At 37.3% G+C, this 20,000-nt stretch overlaps 1 protein-coding gene across 1 annotated transcript; it reads left to right on the top strand.

Moving 5' to 3' along the window:
• The first annotated feature begins 6,322 nt into the window (after positions 1-6,322).
• Positions 6,323-15,974, top strand: LOC131330744 (transcription factor bHLH93-like). Its single transcript, XM_058364425.1, has 4 exons — positions 6,323-6,954; positions 14,628-14,801; positions 15,054-15,221; positions 15,677-15,974. Exons 1-4 carry the CDS (start codon positions 6,424-6,426, stop codon positions 15,761-15,763), a joined length of 960 nt encoding a protein of 319 aa, XP_058220408.1. The 5' UTR covers positions 6,323-6,423; the 3' UTR covers positions 15,764-15,974.
• The last annotated feature ends 4,026 nt before the right edge of the window (positions 15,975-20,000 follow it).

Below are 20,000 nucleotides of genomic sequence, written 5' to 3'. Positions count from 1 at the left end.
TATCTATTTAATTAAGAGATAACTAAAGTTAGCAATATAGAGGCCCACAATAGCATAATTAAAATTGGATATCTAAAACTTGCCACATCACATTTTCAAACTGCCAAAAACTAAAAATTGTGAACATAATGTTTTAAAAATAATTTTCAAACTAATAAATTTATTTTACTAAAAAAATAACAAAAAGCTTTTGAAAATAATTTTTCCAAATCAAATTTCAAAAACAAGTTTTCATTTTTGAAGAAAAACTATTTTTAAACAAATAATAGTTTTAGAAAAAAAAAAGGGTCTTGAAATTGTTTTTTAAGATTTTTTTTTGAAAAGAAATTAATCCTGTCAACAAACGGATCCGAGGCTCTTGAAAGTAACTGACTGCAGGCACAAATAGTCTTTGTAATCCTTCAAATATTAATAAAAAAAATTCGCTGTTAAAAAAATAAAAATAAAAGACTGCAGGCGCAAGATGCCTGTATGAAATATGGCCAACTCTGATGGACCGGTTCATGTCCAAATATATCCTTTAAACAATATTAATATAGGGATCATTATATTCTTTTTTTACTAGATAAGACATACAGCACAAGCCAAAATAGACAAAATAAGAAATAATATAGGTAGAGTCATAGATGTTAATTTTCTTAATTATTCAATTCATCAGTTAATTAATCATTTAAATGTTCTTTGTCCACTTCAGCGTTTGTATAATTGCTACTACAGTTCTGCCAGGTGATTGATTACTGAGAACGAGAAAGTGCTAGAGTAATAGACCCTGTGCTAGAGTAATAGACCCTGACTACGGGAACTGAGGAATAAAATATTAAATATTGCCACTAATCTAATTAAATACTCGTAAATTGTCAATATTATTCTCCATCTACTTCTCCATATATATTAATCTAATGAAAGAAGAGTGAAGAAGGAATAAATGGGCCCATCGACTCCTTTGAAATTTGCGAGCTTCGCCGAAATGTAGAAGGCATTCAACTATGTACCACCTCACAAATTCATTTTTTGTTTTTTTCTCCTCACAAATTCATTGTTTATTTAATAGAATTTCATTTTTGTTTGTCCTTGCGTTTAATACTTTCAGTATTTAGGGCTGTGATTTTCACACATTCCTTTCTCATAAGTACACTTTTTTTGTTCTCTTATAATGTAAATTTACAAAATTAAACTTTTATTTTTATATTCTTTCATACTTGGAATGACAAAATTGTAAATTCAGTTCACAAGAAAATAAAAATTGAGGTGTGGTTATAAAAAAAAAAAGAGTGTGAAAAACACTACCAAAAAAGAAAATCAATTGTTGAACTTTTTTAATTATGTCACTTATTTACGTCATGAAGTATAAAGTATAAATCTGGGACACTATAATAATTATGAAAGTCCACAAGATAATTAAGTCCATCAATTTAACCAATAACAGAAATAAGCTCATTATAGGGAAAAAACAAAGAAAGAGAGGAAAAATCTATCTAAGAGTATCCATAGTGGCCTAACCAAAATTGGATAACTAAAGTTGTCACATCAGTTTTTGGTTATCTATTTAATTAAGAGACAACTAAAGTTAGCAATATAGAGGCCCAAAATAGCATAATTAAAATTGGATATCTAAAACTTGCCACATCACATTTTCAAACTGCCAAAAACTAAAAATTGTGAACATAATGTTTTAAAAATAATTTTCAAACTAATAAATTTATTTTACTAAAAAAATAACAAAAAGTTTTTGAAAATAGTTTTTCCAAATCAAATTTCGAAAAAAAGTTTTCATTTTTGAAGAAAAACTATTTTTAAACAGATAACAGTTTTAGAAGAAAAAAAAGGGTCTTGAAATTGTTTTTAAGATTTTTTTTTGAAAAGAAATCATTATTCAAAAACAAGTTTTTTAAAAGAAAACAGTTTTTGAAAAAAAAAAAGGGGTCTTGAAATTGTTTTTAAAGATTTTTTTGAAAAGAAATCATTATTCAAAAAAAAAATTTTAAAAAAATTGTGTAAAAACAATTTTTTTTTTAAAAAAAAACAGTTTTTGAAAAAAAAAGTTTGTGTAAATATAGTTTTTGGAAAAACACTATAGACACCTTAATTCGGGCCTCCGAATAATCTTTAAGTTCTCCAATGATGAAATAAAGAAAAATATACTTTCAAGGCTTGGATTGTTGCTCCTTTGTTATTCCTTCTCTAAATCTCAAAGAAAACCCCTTTTCTAAACATGTAAGGTGGCCCCTGGTTCAATTGCAAAGAGAAAAATGCGTTTGCTTAGTCAAAAACAACTTTTTTTCCATGACACATTAATGGTAAAATGGGCACACATTTCAATGTATAAAACGTCTTTAAGTAAAATCAATTGGGTTAGAAAGAGGACTCGACAAGCTTTCCAACGCTTCGAACCGTGCTCAAATCCGAGTTCAGGAGTGTCCGGGGCGCCCCCGCGAAGTTTGGTGTGCTGTGCTGACACAAAATACTGCGCGGCGTTTCAAAGCGTCGCGCGATATTTCAGAAACGCCACGCGGCGTTTCAGAAAATTTCAAAAAAATCACTCCATCGCACGAGACTTCAATATACAACACAATATTTCTCTTTATGTCGTGCGGCATTTCGGAGAAAAGTTCTGACAGTTGCAGAAAGTTGTCGGTCACCCCTGCAGATGCAATAATTGAAAAATGGCTTGGCCAGAGCACGTTTTTCACATTTGTTTGCCTTTGGGTGCACTCTAAGCATATTTTTACCTGTAAATACACCTCCCTCTAATTGAGAAGGACACCCCTTCAACTCAAAATAAAGTTATTCTGTCATTTTCTAGACTCTCACTCTCTCTTTAAAAATATCCCCCATTCTTTTTCTCTTTTTAAGTTTAGTAAACTACTGATTTAGGAGGACCTCCATCTCAAAGCATCCAAACAACCTCATATCCTTCAATTCTCATTCAAGTATTTCAAGTCCAAATCAACTTCTATTCCTCCATCTTCAAACACGTTCAAGTTTCGATCAAAAGGTATAAACAAATTTCTTGGGCTAAACCACGTTTAGCTTTGAGGAGAGCCGATCGAGGCCCTTCTCGGTCTTTCTATACTGAGTTTGGGTCACAAACAATCTTTATATTCAAAAAGCACAAAAAAACAGTTTCTGCACTGTAATACACTACATCGTGCGGCATTTTATAACACTGCACGACGTAGTGTATTACACCGTGTATTATTTTATTTTTTGTACATATTCCTTCTTTATGTTAATTCTGTTTATTACTTTTCTGTGCGGGTACATTCCAGAATCAAGTTTCATATTAAAAGTCTTCTGTCGAGCAAAAAAAAAATGTTAAAAGTCTTTTTGTTTTTACTTTATTAAATCTTTTAACATTTCAAAAAAAATTTAATATTGCTTTTCATGATAAGATGAACAAAAGAGTTTCGTAAATCATTTTTCAGAGATTTGGGAAATATAAAAAACAGTTTTGCGGACCTATGTTTGTTTTATCATGTAAAAGCGAACTAAGTCTGGAATGCGTAAATATGTACACCGCACGGTATTTTAGTCACACCGTGCGACGTATCCGAGTCGCCGTGCGACGTTTCACATGATATTGGTAGACTGCTGTAATGCTGTTATTTCACTTTCTGTATATTGTTCATCCATTTCATACTGCACAGCTCGCACTACAAGCACGTCAATGTGATATATTAAACCCCATGTCCCTTTCCCGTACATGTTTTAGTCAAAATTAAGTTTTTTTAAAATGATATTAAATCCCCCATTTAAAATGCTAAGTAGAGACCGATTTTATCGGGCGAGCGGGGTGTTTTTTCAACAAAACCTTCCATGTTCGTAACATGGCTCTCGAACCCAAAATTTCATCGCTTTCGCTAGATCAGAAGCATTTCTTTTCAAATCAAGCCCTCGATTTCTCGGATCATTCATCTCAAAAATTCAAGTGGCGACTCTCGAAGGCGAGCCAGTCGAGAAGCCCATAAACACTCTTTTTTAAATAAATAAAAAACAGTTTTTAGAAAAACACTTGTTGTGTAGAAACAGTGTTTAAAAAACAAGTTTTACAAAAATAGTTTTTGAAAAAAAACTATCTTTGAAATAATTTTTTGAAAACATTGTTTAGAGAGAGGGAGAAATGCGAAGAAAGAAAAGATTTTTGTGTAATGATAGGTGTACTTTGATTGAGAACATATGGGATCTACTAAATTTTCTAATTGACAAAAGGCGGCTAGTTTTAATTATCAAAAAGCCAAAATTTGATTAGTTGCTAAGAGGTTGCTAAATTTTGTTATTCCAATGCGAGCACTTTTTTGAATACACATTGTTAGTCCTAGCAACATTTGAGTTTTAGTTATGTCACGACGGATGTTCTAAGAAAAGAACACCGACATACAGGTGGAGAAATTCAAACTCATGACCTCATAATTAACCAATTGAACTAGTCCCAGCCAATTGGTTAATTATGGTTCTTATTTTTTAAGAAGACAATTTCAAGCTCAAAAATTATTGGCTTATTGAAATCTAAAAATATGCAATATGGATCTTGTTTGAAAGATCTCGATGAGATCTTTTATACGATGCAAAAAAAAATTTAAAAATTATTTTTCATTTACATTATTTTTTAATTTAAAAATGTGAAATAAGCTGTTTATTAAGAAGGTTTCTGGAACAGGGCCTTCAAGGTATTGCAAAATCTGATCTAATCAATCGTAATCATTCGGTTAATATGTAGGTTAATTGTACACTGAATACTGAAAAATTTATTGGCTAATCAAATCCTGTGTGAGGCACCACGTAAACAATAAACTATGGGTACACACCAAATACTCACTGCGTGGTGTGGGATCCATTTTAGAGTCTCACAAAAATGATTGGAGTCGCTCAATTTAGTTAAAACATATTTTTAAGAAATTTTGTAAAAAATTAGCTTTGTTGGAAATCAGTAAAGGCTTGATCAATTCTTTGCTCAATTTTCTGACAAGAGATGAGTTAAAAATCGATCAAGCACTAATTGATATTAGAATGAGCAGTTTTTTTTTATAGGAATCCGTAAAAAATATTTGAAACAAATTGAGCAGTTCCGATCATTTGTGTGGAACCCCGAAATTGGTCTTACTCAACGCCATGCACAAATGATGTACCCATAGAAGGACTCATATAGAAACGCTAATGCTAGGGGTACTAAAATAGAGGATATCGAAAACGTAGACTGTGTGGAGCCTTTTGGACCTGCACGAATAATCTAAACAGCTCATTAGTGTTAAAATAATTGTTTGAGTAGCCCATGCAAACAAACAACTCAATTGGTTATTCAATCTTTCAAGTTTTCATTTAGAATTTAAGATCCTGAATTTGATAACCAAATGATCGGATTAGTTTGTGCACCTTGACTAAATCCAAAGCTTAAAAGGAAAAAATCGAGCAAACCCCGTAAAATTTAAACATGTAACCTCATAAAGACAAACACTTATTTGCTTTCTCACGCTCACCTAGCCATCTTGGGTTCATTCTTCAAAAGTTTAGGAAATGATTTCTACACTTTCCTTTTTATAATTCACTCACACAATCTTTTTTGTCTTTGTCCTCATGAAATTACAATATTTCTCTTGAATGTGTTAAAAAAGTGTATGGAGAAAAGAGCAACTTTGTAATTTCGCGTGGATAAAGATTAAAAAAAAAAAAAAAACAGAAAAGTAGATTATAAAAAAGGGTAGTTTGAAATCAACTCACAAAATATTCACTTTTTGTTGTGAATACCAAGAACCTGACATGGTCTATGAGATGAGACAGAAATGTGGTTCCACATTTTCATAGTTGCAAAATTACTAAAATAATACTTATATCAGATTTCGGTGAAAAAGACATGAAATCACCTAGACAGAGATAGACAGGAGAAGAAAAAAGCAGATTCGATTCGAGTCTAAGGCTCTCTAGGCACTAATTAACACCCAATAATGTAAATGCGTTCTTAATCTATACTCATCTCCCTGCTTTTTATCCCCCACAAAAATACAGTTCATAACTTAGGATGCTTTTGACAAACTTATGCTAATCATGATTAAATATTGAATAACTATCTCACCGTCCATTAGCGAGTCTAATTTAGGTCCGGGCAAAAGCCTTGTATGAACCAGCTCTAGAAGAGTTGGTATGTTTCGATCATCAAGCCTACAAGGGAGCAAGCCTTTACGTCACATATTCAATTTTCTTTAGGAATAATTTTTGGGGTCACCTTACTCTGACTTAAGTGAAAAAGCTGTGTGAGGGACGGTAGCCGGTAAAGATTAGTCCTGAGATAACCAGAAACTAGCTTGGAACACCCTTTATTACCAAAAAAAAAATTACGGGTTTTCTCCCTATATATTATTTCCTCGTGGTCCAGCTACACTTAAACAAGGCAAGTTCTTAGATGAGAGAGAGAGAGAGGGAGGGAGAGAGATGGAATATGATGGGCATGGTTTCTTGGAGGAGTTAGTAGCAACAACCATACCAATTGAAATGAATGATTTCGACACTAATAAATGGAGTTTTGGTGGTTTTGATGAGAGCACATTTCATGTACCTTCTTCAAATTTCCCTCTCGAACCACTCGATCAAAGCCTAAACTGCTCAATCAACGAGTTCTACTTCCCATTTGGAGGAGACCCCTTTCAGTTCTCTGCTCCAGGGGTCACCGATACGCCGCCGTTTCCCACCCCAGATGACTGCTCAATGTCAATGGTGGAGAACGAGGAGAAGCCCCAAATGGGAAATGGAGTCCAAATGACGTTGGAGTTTCAGAGTCCTAATAATTGCAAATTGGAGCGAATCCAGTCGAGCGAAGTGCCGGTTTTCGGAGCAGAGAGGAAGAACAGAGTGAAGAAGGTGGATGGGCAGCCGTCGAAGAATCTAATGGCGGAGAGGCGGCGGAGGAAGCGGCTGAATGACCGGCTATCTATGCTCCGGTCAGTTGTTCCAAAAATAAGCAAGGTAATAATACAAGCCAAAATTAAAGTATACCACATTATACGCCTTGTTTGGAAAAGGAAATTCTGAGCTTAATTCTCTGTTTTGTTAGTAATTTTTTTTTTTCTCAGTTTCCTCTCAAACCCTAATGTCTAAAGATGTGTTTGGATTATAGATTTATGGAGCGATTTATAAGGAAAATGAAAATGACAGAAGTTTCTTTTTAGCTTTTCGCAGTTTTCGTTTTGTTTTTCTTATATGTCGGAATCTAAGTTCTGACACTTCTTGAAATCAAATAATAATTACTATGACACTTCCTTTATTGCTTCTGTTTTTTGTATCGTAGGAGACTAGGAGTAGTACTATTTTTTAAGTGAAAAATATGGATGTTGTGCAAAATGCCCCCCCAAGTGCAAAATCTTTAGGGTCACCACCCCACAAGAAATTAAGCTTGTGTGAAATAGAGCTTCAGTTTACACAGTGTAACCACGCCAAAGTTGCAGTTGGTGAAATTGGTTTTTGATTACTGAAGAATATGGTATGGATTCAAGAACTTGAAGAAAACACTTGTTCACTGTTTTCAGTTCTCTCAAATGGGGTTCAATCTCTCGCCCGAACTCAAATGTAAAACAAGCTTGATCAATATCCGCTAACTAAAGAAATGTATGGAGAAAAGTTGAAATTGAGGTACTCATAAAAAAATTTGAAATTCAGGTACTTCATTATGGAGACTGAGGGAAATTTTTTTTCTGAAAGGTTCAACTTCTCTCTCTAACTTTTCTCATCCTTCACCGTACACCCTTTTTCCAGCGGCTAGGGTTTGCTCTTGGGGTGGGGGCTAGCGCTCCTCTCCCCTCGCCCCTCCTGTTAGGCCCCGTTTGTTAACACTCTAAGACTTTGGGATTGGACTACCAATCCCAAGATATCCCTAACACCTTGTTTGATTATAAAAATGAGTATGGATTACTAGTCCGAAGGTATTAGAGGGTGTTCCAACTCTAAAAAAAGAAAGTTTTGGAAAAAGGAAGGTAATTTCAAATCTAAAAATCATATTTTTATGCAAATAATTTTCCTACCAGTATAGATCTTGTTTGATAGATTTCATTGAGATCTTTAATACGGTGCAAGAAAAATCAAAAAATTATTTTTCATTTTTATTATATTTGAGTTTGAAAATTGAAGAAAAAGAACTTTTTAAAAAGGAAGGCTAGTTGGAACACCACCTTAGTAATCCGGCCAATAGGGGGGGATTGGTAATACCCCATGGACATGGTATTGGTAAGCCAATCCCAAGTAGAGTGATCCAAGAAGACCAATTTGCCCAGTTCAAACGTAATACCCAAACTAAATATCCTAGTTAACAAACAGTTTTTTTGCCAACAAATTTTTCTTTACTACATTCCGTTTTTTCTTAGAATAAAAAATAAATCTATTATAACTATTAGCTTAGTGCATTAGTTATTTTAGCCTTTTCAACAGTTTTTAATTTTTTGGTTCTATCTATCCAAAGTTTTGATTTTTATCGTCAGTGCTCCAATTTTCAATTCGTTTGAACCGATTCGAAAATATTATTATTCTAATCAAATTTTGTCTCTAGGACTCCTATGATGCACCGACACGGACACCGAAACCGACACTGAGATATGAGAATTCTAAAAAAATGGGAACACGGACACGGCGGAAGACACGCCACGCGTATATATATATAAAATTATTCTTTAGCACCCAAGAATTTTAAAAAATTGTAATTTGGCAGCAAATTTTTAAAAAAAAATTACAGTTTGACCCCCAATTTTTTCAAAAATTAGAATTTGACCCCCAAAATTTTTAAAAAATTACAGTTTGGCCCCTGTCGTGTCCCCATCGGTGTCCCCAGCCATGTCCCCACCGTGTCCCAATGGTGTCCCCATGAAAAATTCAAATTAAATTATGAGACACGCCACGTGGCGTGTCCCGTACGTATCCCCGTGGTGTCCCCGTGTCCGACACTGCGATACCTCGACCTCTAGAGGTGTCGGTGCTTCATAGTAGGACTCTCATGATTACGTTTCTGCTCCATAGGGTTCTAAATAAAGAGCAAAAACTTAATTATGAGAGCCCTAAAAACAAAATTTAATTGTGACCCTTTAGAATAATATGATCAGAATAATAATATCTTTGCACTGGTTCCAACAGATTGAAAATTTGATCACTTAATTTTTTAATCATATGTTATTCTTCAATTTTGCATAAGGGCAAAAATGGAATTAATAAACATGATATTAACAATCCCATCATCTAATCTCATCCCAAACAAACATACTCATTATCAATCACATCTTCTAATTACTATCAATCCAATCTTATCCTATGTTCAACAAACATGATATTAACAATCCTATCATCTAATTCCATCCCAAACAAACATACTCATTATCAATCCGATCTCATTACCAATCTCAATTCTAATCCTATCTCCTTACGAATCTCATCCATCTATCACTGTTATCAAACGGGGCCTTAGTCCTTGAAATTTGGGCAGGTAAACAAACAAATCTGTTCAAGTTTGAGCTTGTGTTAAAAAAAAAAAAGGCTTATCCCCAAGATATACTCTTCCTGAGGATAAACCTTTGGGAGAATATCCCTTGGTTTTGCTGCACGCAGTGGCCTCGCACACCGTGCACCGATTAAATTCAGAGTATGCAGCTGCCAGGGACACATTCAGAAATGTTGTTTAGTGGGAGCATTTTGTGACGAAAATTTATTTTTCTAGTCAACCACAATAAGATCGTATACAATTAAGGGATGCATTACAAATTACAAAAATTTATAACACATACTTTCCTTTAAATTATGTAAAAATGAGTATAAAATCTCAGATAAAATTTGAGAATATGTTTTACATAAACATTGACAAGTTTTAGAATGATTAATATAGTTTTATTAATGATATTATTTTAAAATATTGCTCTTAGACGGTTAAAAATACGTACAATTAAGAAAAAAAATGATCTAAATAAACAAATAATTCGGAAACCAACAAGTATAAATGCCCCATATAACGAAATTGAAACACAAAACTAAATATATCTGTATATTTTTTAGATATATGCAAGTGTGTATGTGTAGTAGCACACTTAATTTCATAATTATACTAAATATACGAAAATATAACAAAATTATTTTAGTTTCAAGTGGAGGCACGTGCCGCCCTTTCCCTTCGTTCCTGGCAGCTGCCAAGAATCGAACCTTAGTGCCCAGCCTTGGTATGTTTCAACCTCAACTAAGCGGCCCCATCTTTGACCAACTGCACTACACCCCTGTGGGCGTTACAGAATTGTTTATTACGCAAACAAACCAAACTTAAACAACTCAACTTCCCAAAACCAGACTGGTCCACAATCACCGATGGGTCCGGAAAACTAGACCAATACAATCACCGGAATGAAAAAACCAGCCGGGAGAAAGGCGAAAAAAAAAAAAGCCAAAACAACTCAAATTCTCCGAAACCACGGCTCCCTTTATTAGTCATACCGTCGGCTACCGTTCACCAGACCACCGCTCGTTGCCTCCACTACTCCAATCTAAAATGTAGACACTAAAAAACACCTCAGACGAGGACTGCCACGGGAGACCAAACCATCAGGTCTAGAATACGCATGCCTCCGATCTGAATCGTAGACACCGAAAAACACCTTAGATGGGGACTGCCATGGGAGACCAGACCATTGGGTCCAGAATACCCATGCATAAAAAACACAAATGAAAAGGGGGAACATTGGGAGAGAGAACACGAAGGAGGGTAGGTCTAAGAGATGAGGTATAAGAATTTGAATGACTCTTGTCATTCAACGTTGAACTATATCCTTAATGTGTCATTCTCTGTCTTTTTGAAACTACCAATAGTTTTTCTATGCATGATCTTCTAAAACCGTTAGGTAGGGAATATGATTTTAGTTCTTGAAACTATCATCTCAAACAATATTTGACAAGACATCATTTTTTCGAGAAGCAATGTTGAATGAATCCATAGTACTTATGGACATTCAATGAAACTTGCCGCCTAGATCTTTCATGCCAAAGTGCCTTACGCGAAAAATTCAATTCAAAAAATGTTTCCATAAAAATTTGGTTGTGGGTTACCCCCGAAACATCGGTCAATATTTTGAGCAATATTTTATTGACTTGATTCTGGATATATGTCACTATAAACCAATAGAAAAAGGGAAAAAATAATATTTATACTCCTTAGAAAGAATCATTAATTTTGCTGTCTCAATGTTCGCCAATAATCCAATAGTCTATACAACTGAATATCCTATTAGTTTGGAGAAGTCAAAGCTCCAACTTGGATAAGGCAGTGATTTTTATGAACCCTATCCATATGAAATAGTGTCTTGTCATGATATATTTCTTCTCTTTAAGACATACACATGCCACGCGAGTGGGGCCATTGTGCTTCATCGCGCAATCTTGTTGGATCCTGCATCAAAAGACCGTTACACTGATGCGATTGTAATTTGCCACAGAGATACTTCTACCCGGGATCCTTAGCATGTTACTTTCGCGATGGTTAACACCATTCCCAGAAATTCTGAGATTTGCCTGTAACGACCCGTTCCATCTTTGTACAATATTGTCCGCTTTGGACGCCTAAAGCCCATAGACTTCCCAGTGGGGTCACCCATCCTTAGATTGCTCCAGGATGAGCATGCTTAACTGTGAAGTTCCTATGCGCTTTGGCCCGCCCTCACGGCTTTAAAAGGCCTTGTACAAGTAGGAGAGATCTTTTCTTATAAACCATGACTTATCCCCTTCCGTCTAGATGCTTCTTGGAGTACCGCCGGCCACCGGAAAGCGGGGTGTCACAATCTACCCCCCTTAGGGATGCAACGTCCTCGTTGCACAGGCCCAGACAGGCCCAGCAACCTTCCCCTGGTGGCCATGGTGTGGCACTTAGTTCTATACAGCACAATCAGTGTGCTCGTACCAGATTCTTGAGGTGGACCCCACCATGTAGGTGCTCTGATACCATATGTAACGACCTGCTCCATCTTTGTACAATATTGTCCCCTTTGGACGCCCAAAGCCCATAGACTTCCCAGTGGGGCCACCCATCCTTGGATTGCTCCAAGATGAGCACGCTTAACTGTGAAGTTCCTATGCGCTTTGGCCCGCCCTCACGGCTTTAAAAGGCTTTGTACAAGTAGGAAGGATCTTTTCTTATAAATCATGACTTGCCCCCTTCCGTCCGGACGCTTCCTGGAGTACCGCCGGCCACCAGAAAGCGGGGTGTCACATTGCCATTGGCTTTACCCATGCAATTTAGTCTGTGTTGCTGGCACTACTTCCGGTGGAGCACATTAAATGTCTAGAGCACTGCGTGGTGAGAAAATAAAGACTTGGTGATTAGGAAATTTCATAGTTGAACGTTGAATTTTGTTGACGGAGAATGGCATCACTAAGGACATGGTTCAATGCTGAATGACAAAAGCCATTCAAATTTCTATACCTTATTTTAGATAGCAAGGACGCTACTCTGTAGGAGGATCTCATAGGATTTTGGAAACCTAGTACGATTGACGAGACAATTGAATCATTTTCAGCATCCCCATAGCTAGGGCTACAAACGAGCCGAGTCGAGCTTTGTCGAGTTCGAGCTTGGGTTGAGCCTTAACGAGTCAAGTCTTTAACCAGCCGAGCTTAGTCATTTACTAAACGATCCTCTTTAATCAAGCCAAGCCTTCCTTAACGAGCCGATTTTTTTTTGAACGAGCCGAGCTCCACTCAATTCATTTACTAAACAAGCCAAAAACTCGAGCTTAAAGGAGCCGAGCCAAGCATTAATGAGCTGAGTTCGCGAGCTGCTCAGTTCATTTGCAACCCTACCCATAGCTAAATATTTTGGACAAGAGGAGTGATGATGACGATAAGAGTAGTGGAAGGAAAGCAATAAGGAGGATTATGAACTTCATTTCTATGGCAACTTCTTTATTTTCTCACCATGCAATGCTCTAGACAGCTATAAACATTTAATGTGCTCCATCGGAAGTAGTGCCAGCAACTCAGACTAAATCGCCTAGGTAAAGACAATGGCAAATCTCAGAATTTCCGAGAGTGGTGTCAAGCTCCGTGAAAGCAACATGCTAAGTATCCCAGGCAGAAGTATCTATGTGGCAAATTGCGATCGCCTCACTGTAACGGTCTTTTGTTGTAGGATCCAACAAGATTATGCAATAAAGCAAAACGGCCCCACTCGCGTGGCATGTGTGTGTCTTAAAGGGAAGAAATATATCATGACAAGACACTATTTCATATGAATAGGGTCCATAAATATCGTTGACTTGTCCAATATGAAGTTTTGACTTCTCCAAACCAGTAGGATTTTCGATTGTATATACTATTGGATTATTGCCCAACATTGAGACAACAAAATCAACAATTCCTTCTAAGGAGTATAAACATTGTTTTTTCTCCTTTTTCATTGGTTTATGGTGACATATATCCAGAATGAAATCAATGAAATATGACCGATGTTTCGTGGGTAACCCACGACCATTTTTTTAAGGAAACTTTTTTTGAATTGGAATTTTCGCGCTAAGCACTTTGGCAAAAAAAATCTAGCTGGCAAGTTTCGTTGAATATCCACAAGTATTATGGATTCATTCAACATTGCTTCTCAAAAAAAGGATGTCTTGTCAAAATACATAGTTTCGAGAACTATAATCATATTCCCTACCTAACGGTTTTAGAAGAAAACTATTGGTAGTTTTAGAAAGACGGAGAATTGCATCATTAAGGACATAGTTCAACGCTGAATGACAAAAGTCATTCAAATTCATATACCTCATCTCCAAGATCTACCCTCCGTCGTGTTCCCTCTCCCGTTCTTCCCCCTTTTTATTTGCATTTCCACATGTGTGTTATCTTGACCCGATGGTCTGGTTTCCCTTGGCAGTCCCCATCTGAAGTGTTTTCTAGCGTTTATGGTTCAGATTGTAGTGGAGGCAGCAAGTGGTGGCCGACGGTATGGCTAATAATAGAATAAAGGGAGTTGATGTTTCGGGAAGTTGAGGTTTTTTGGCTATTTTTTTCCGACTGTCTCTTGACCGGTTTTCCCAGTCCGATGACTATACTGGTCAGGTTTCCCCAGATCCGTCGGTGATGGTGGTGGGAAAATAAGTTTGTTTGGTTTTGGTTTGTGTTTGGTTTTTTTCGAAAGTGGTATCCAATGCCTCGTTGTGGTCACGTGGGTTCGTCGGCTTCTTTCCCGTGTGCCAGAGCCTGACGTGACAGCGGGGCTTGCACCGAAGTGGCGTCAAGTTGCTTGTGTTAGTGTGGATTCATCCGTCGGCGTTTTGCTCGCAGGCGTTTTTTGCCGGCTGGCGATTGGCTTTATATGTAGCATATCCATGGTAGATTTCATCTTGTGTTTACTTCGGGTTTGAGCTATTTTCCCTTGGGATTTCTACTATCATTTCAAAGATAATGTTCTACACGTAGCGACCTAGTTGTTGGCCTACTTTGGTAGATGGTGCCATTGAGCCTGCTAATTTATGCATGTGCTCGCATCTAGATTTTGATTGTTTTAGTTTTCTCCTGGATTTGTGATGAAATCTATAATCCTTTGGGCATTGATATGAAATGATATTTCCTCTTGTCAAATTTTTTTTTTTATTGAGACTGAGTTCATTTTACTAAATGAATTACATTGACAGATGGACAGGACATCTATACTTGGAGACACAATAGATTACATGAAAGAGCTCCTTGACAGAATCAACAATTTGCAAGAGGAAATCCAGGAAGTGGATACTTCAAATCAGTTCAACTTAATGAGCATTTTCAAGGATGTGAAGCCTAATGAAGTCCTAATTAGAAATTCACCCAAGGTATGATGCTCTGCACTCAATTGAATAATCTCATTACAAATGGGTTGGGATTCCCTCCCATCCAAATTTTGGATTGGACGGAATAATTCAAATTTGGACCATACACTGGTATTAATTGAACCACTAATTGCAGCAATGGACAATTTAGATTTGAACTCTCCCATCGAGTCCAAATTAAGGAGTGAAAAAAACCCTTGGGATTGGCAAAAACCATGTTTGTGTTGCGTTTCTAAATTGCAGTTTCCTTGGCAGTTTGATGTGGAAAGGAGAAATATGGATACCCGGATTGAGATATCTTGTGTTGGGAAACCTGGATTGCTCCTATCAACTGTGTCTACTTTAGAAGCATTAGGCCTTGAGATTCAACAATGTGTGATTAGCTGTTTCAATGAGTTTGCAATGCAGGCCACTTGCTCCGAGGTACAAACTATTGCTTTGGTTGTAATTTGTTTTTTTTAGTCCTTGAAATTTGGGCTGGTAAACGAGCAGATCTGCTTGAGTTCGAGCTCGTGTTCGCTGGTTAAAAAACTTGTTAGAGATTGGTTTATTTCGTGAGCAAACCAGGCATGAACACTTTGCAAATCTCGTTAAGCTATCAAACTGAGTTTTGAACAAGCTGCTACTGGGCTCGTTCAAGCTATGATCATGTATAAAAGTTCAATTTACTCGAGATTGACTTATGATCGGCTCTATTAAAGGTCGTTTTAGAGTCGGAGAACATATTTTTGAAGCTCGTACAATTTACAAACCAAGCTTGAACTATTTTTTATTCGGCTCGTTTATCAGCCCTGTTCAAAATGCCAATATTGAGAAGAATATATTGCTGTCTATCTCCCTAACGTTGCCTTGCATCAATTTTTTTACTATGGTGACAGGAATTGGAGCAGAGGGCAATTTTAAGTTCAGAGGACATAAAGGAGGCATTATTTAGAAATGCAGGATATGGAGGAAGGTGTCTTTAGAGTTGCAAATTGGATAGGATGATGATAAATGGATAATGGAAAAGCGTGTGGTGGAATCACATGTATGGGGTTGGATTCTGTCTGGGTCTCTTGTAGTTTTAGGAGAGCTTTGCCTAATAAAATAAAGTATCAAAGCCATTTCAAGAAACTGTTTTATGTAATGTGACATTAATGTGCACTTGCTTTCTAGTGCAATGTTTCTTTGTTTCTATACTTGGATTTTTTTTTTTTCCTTTCTTTTTTCTAAGATGGAATTCATGGGGAATATTTTGGCATTCTACGAGACACAAATGAAAAATGTGCCATTGCAGTAGGGCTGCAAATGAACCGAACTGTTCGTTAGCAGCTAGAGGCTTAACTTGTTTAGTAACCGAGCCGAACTCGAATTTAGGCTCGTTTTAGTAAACGAGCTGAACTCAACACTCTAAAGCTCACTCATTTGTATATATAGGCTCGACTCGTTTAGCGATGATCGTTTCGTAAATGAATGGGCTCGACTCTTTTGCACCCCTATTTTCAAGTCAAAACTCAAAAGACAAATGTACCCTCTCAAAAAGTTTTTCTGAGGAATGGTTTTTATATTTCTATCCTCACACTTCCCAATGAGATCTAACATCCAATCTAGCAGATGTTAGATTTCTTGATAATTAAAATGTACTGTAATTTTCTGAAATTATTGTTAGGGTTGAATGGACTTGTTATGGACTTAATGTTCAAAAAATAAATGTGGCCCTGCTATTTAAATCATCATAATCCTTAAATTAATTTTTCTTTAATTTTTTTTTTTGGGGCTTTCTGTCACAGTACGTAACACGTTTTGGACGAGTAAATAATCTCATTCTCTCTATCTTTGTCATACAAGTTTGTGGAGTTTCTTCACAAACATGTTCATGAATGATGAAACAAATCATTACTAGTCCGGTAATCGAAGTGAGTTAGAATAACATTAGGGAATGTTATGTTACCTATTTTTTAAATTTTATTATTATGTTTCTTGTTTAAAATAGGCCATAATATTCATGTTTCCACGGGCTAGTTGATTGATCAAATTAAAGAAGATATAGAACATTATTATAACTCTATCCAATGGTGTGGCTATTTAGTGTAACAACTCTAACACTGTCCAATTGCATCAGTTTCGGAGCCATGATGGAAATTCGAGATCGGTACCGTTTGATAGGAGTCTTCTTTTGTTCTTGCATGTTATCCAGTCACTTAAGGGTCATCATTTAGCCCGAAGGCCCGTGACCCGCCCAAAGCCCGCCCAGCTCGCCGGGCTTTTACCCAGCCCGAGCCAGTAAAACGGGCGGGGTAGCCCGGCCCGTAGTTTGTAATGGGCGGGCTCGGGCCTATGAATTTTTATTCGGCCTGCCCCGTAGGCCCGGCCCATGAGCCCGTCAGGGGTATCCGCCCAAAAGCCCGCCAACGGGCCAGCCTATTAGCCCAAAACCCCTTCATTTTTCCCTTGGTTTAGTTTTGCCCAAGGAAATTTAAGTTTGCCTGTTGGCCCGCCGGCCCGTCAATTGGGCTAGCCCGTGGGTCGGGCTTGGGCTTCAATTTATGGTAGGTAGCCCGGCCCGCCAAAAAGAAAAAGCCCGGTCGGCCCGGCCCGTGGACGGGCTTGAGTAGCGACTTGACGAGCTGCCTCGGCCCTATGATGATCCTTACAGCCACCAAACGTAAAGAGAAAGATTATGTGTATACATATTGATGTATTAGCTTCTGTCGTGGATAGTGACAATTAACTTATTTTAAAAAAAAAAAAAATCAGTATTCAAATTGTATTCCAGCAAATCAATTCAACTATATAGCTTTATCTATTCTCAAAGTACTATTATGCACTGTGCAGTCACCACGAAAAGAGTTTGTGCATGTTAACCGCAATACAACTTAGGATGTACATTTAATACCGTGTTACAAGGGTTATTGCTCTCTCAAATTTCAGGTTCGGGTTCTAGATATGGATGGGATCGAGAGGGATGAACGAGTCCGGTATTAGAGGGGATACCTAGTGGGCTAGAAGCCCATTCCTTCTGCCTGCAGGGAACAAGACTTCAAGCTGGGCCTGTATTGGGTTCATGAAATCGGCTTCCACGTAACTTTATCTTTTACACCGATGTTTCGGCTCGGCCCCTTCGGTGTTTCATCCCATATTCCATCGGATGCTCGATGTACCATTATTGAAGTTTAATAAAATTTCTCTTTTGTCGAGGGAAAAAAAAACTTATCTTTTACACCAGCAGTAGTGCGCAACTAATTACGGTGATATATGGTCTTTATTAACGGGTTTTGAGACCATTCTTGGGCTTCAAACTGCGCAGACCACGGAATAAGGCGCAAGATTCTTGGCCATTGATGATCCAATTTTTTGCCCAAGTAGTCAAATTCTGGGCTTTAAAGAATAAGAGGGCTACTAGATTTTTTGTAAAGAAAGTCTATGCACAGCAACACACAACTTTAAAACACGGCTCCGGACACTAGTGTGTCTGACTCTGTTTGATGCAGGTGTACGTATGTGCATCGAAGGGTCTCGAACACAATTGTGTTCTGAGATAAAATTGTGTGCGTTGCATTGCTCGATATTTTTGGGGTGAGAAAAAGGCCTACTAGATGGAGTATTGGAGTTGTTGATTAATAGAAATAGCCCAAGGCTAACTGAGGTATAGAGATCAACATTTCTAGCTTGTGACAAAAAAAAAATAAGAAAATTCAGTTCTTCTAAGGACCTCTATTGGCCAAAGGGCTTGTAGCTCAATTATATTTCATAGTCCTTCCCTTGTGGGAAGCCGGGTTCGAGTCCTGCCAGGGGCGTTTGCGGTTCAGGGTTATGAACAGTCTTTGAAGTCTCTGTAAACTAACTTACTAACTACCCCTCTAACTCCCGATGATGCATCTCACTTGGCGAAAAGAACCCTCTATGGAGAGATTGGAGACTGGTTCCAACAAGTGTGCATACAAGCCAAGCTATACCTAGTCATTTGAGAATTTGATTAAATGTTAATTTGTCTAAACTAGTACTCCTTCCGTTTCTTTTTTAAGTGTCCAATTTCGTACCTTCAACTTATTAGGAATACATCATCATTACACATTTCACATTAACTTTTACCTACACTTTCCCTACTTACCCTCTATGGAGATAGCATCATTACACTTTTACTCATTAACTTTTCAAATTGAATATACTTTTAGGAGCAAAATAGAAAATGCACAAATTTTTACCCAATAACTTTACAAAATGGACAATTTAAGAGACTTCGGGTTGGTGCTATGCAGTAAGATGCACAGCATCGTGCTGCACACCTCTGAGTCATCGGATCGTGTATTCAACGGCTCGGATCTCATCTCGTCAATCAACGATCGAGAGCCGTAATTACTAGTGATTGTAGTTCAATTACATTGCTAAAATTCCAAACTACTAGATGCCTAATCCTTTTGTGTGACAAGTAGCCCAACAAATGCGTAATTCCAAACCATCATCAATTTCTACATTTAAAGATCAAAACATGATTCTAGCTCACAAGTTTTGTAATTCAGTTATGTTCTCTAACATGGAAATCGAAACGAAAGCCCATGGGGTACGTACATTATTCATCAAACTTTTGTTTCTCATGCGTCATATATATTAAGCTAGACAATTTTGCAATCTAACAAGGATTGACGTACGTTAGTTAGGTCTTGAATTATAACACGTTCCGATGGTCTGGGGTGTTTAAGTCAGTTTACGTGCACTTTGACAAAATCACCTCTCTGATCTGATCAAAGGCATGCCATCCACACCGGAATTATGAAATTCATAAGAGATTAATTTCTTGGGACTTGACCCGAAGGATGACACCCTAGTTAATTGTGCTAGTAGCAAATCTACGAACAAACCGGACTAACCCGCGGGGCTAGTGGGACTACAAGTTGTTGCTAGGGCTGATGATTTTGAAAATGACCCTAACCTAAGTTTTGGAGTCCTGCTAGTGGTACCGATGGGTAACAAACCGAAAATGCATCGACGGCCGCGCTGGGCCTTCTCCGGCCACCGGACGGCCGATCCGAGCCGTCCAAAAATTCTAAGGAAAAAAACCGAGTGGGCTATCACAGGAATCAACGGCATCCGACATGCGTAGGTGCTCGATCCAAACACCCTATTTTTTCGTATATACATGTATATACATATATACATGAAAAATAAGGTGTTTAGATCAAGTACCCTAAACACATCGGATGCCGTTGATTCCCGCGTAGACCC

Source organism: Rhododendron vialii, chromosome 6a (genome assembly GCF_030253575.1).
Source record: "Rhododendron vialii isolate Sample 1 chromosome 6a, ASM3025357v1".
NCBI lineage: Eukaryota > Viridiplantae > Streptophyta > Magnoliopsida > Ericales > Ericaceae > Rhododendron > Rhododendron vialii.
Note: the sequence above shows the minus strand (reverse complement) of the source record. Positions and strands in the feature narration are given on the sequence as shown.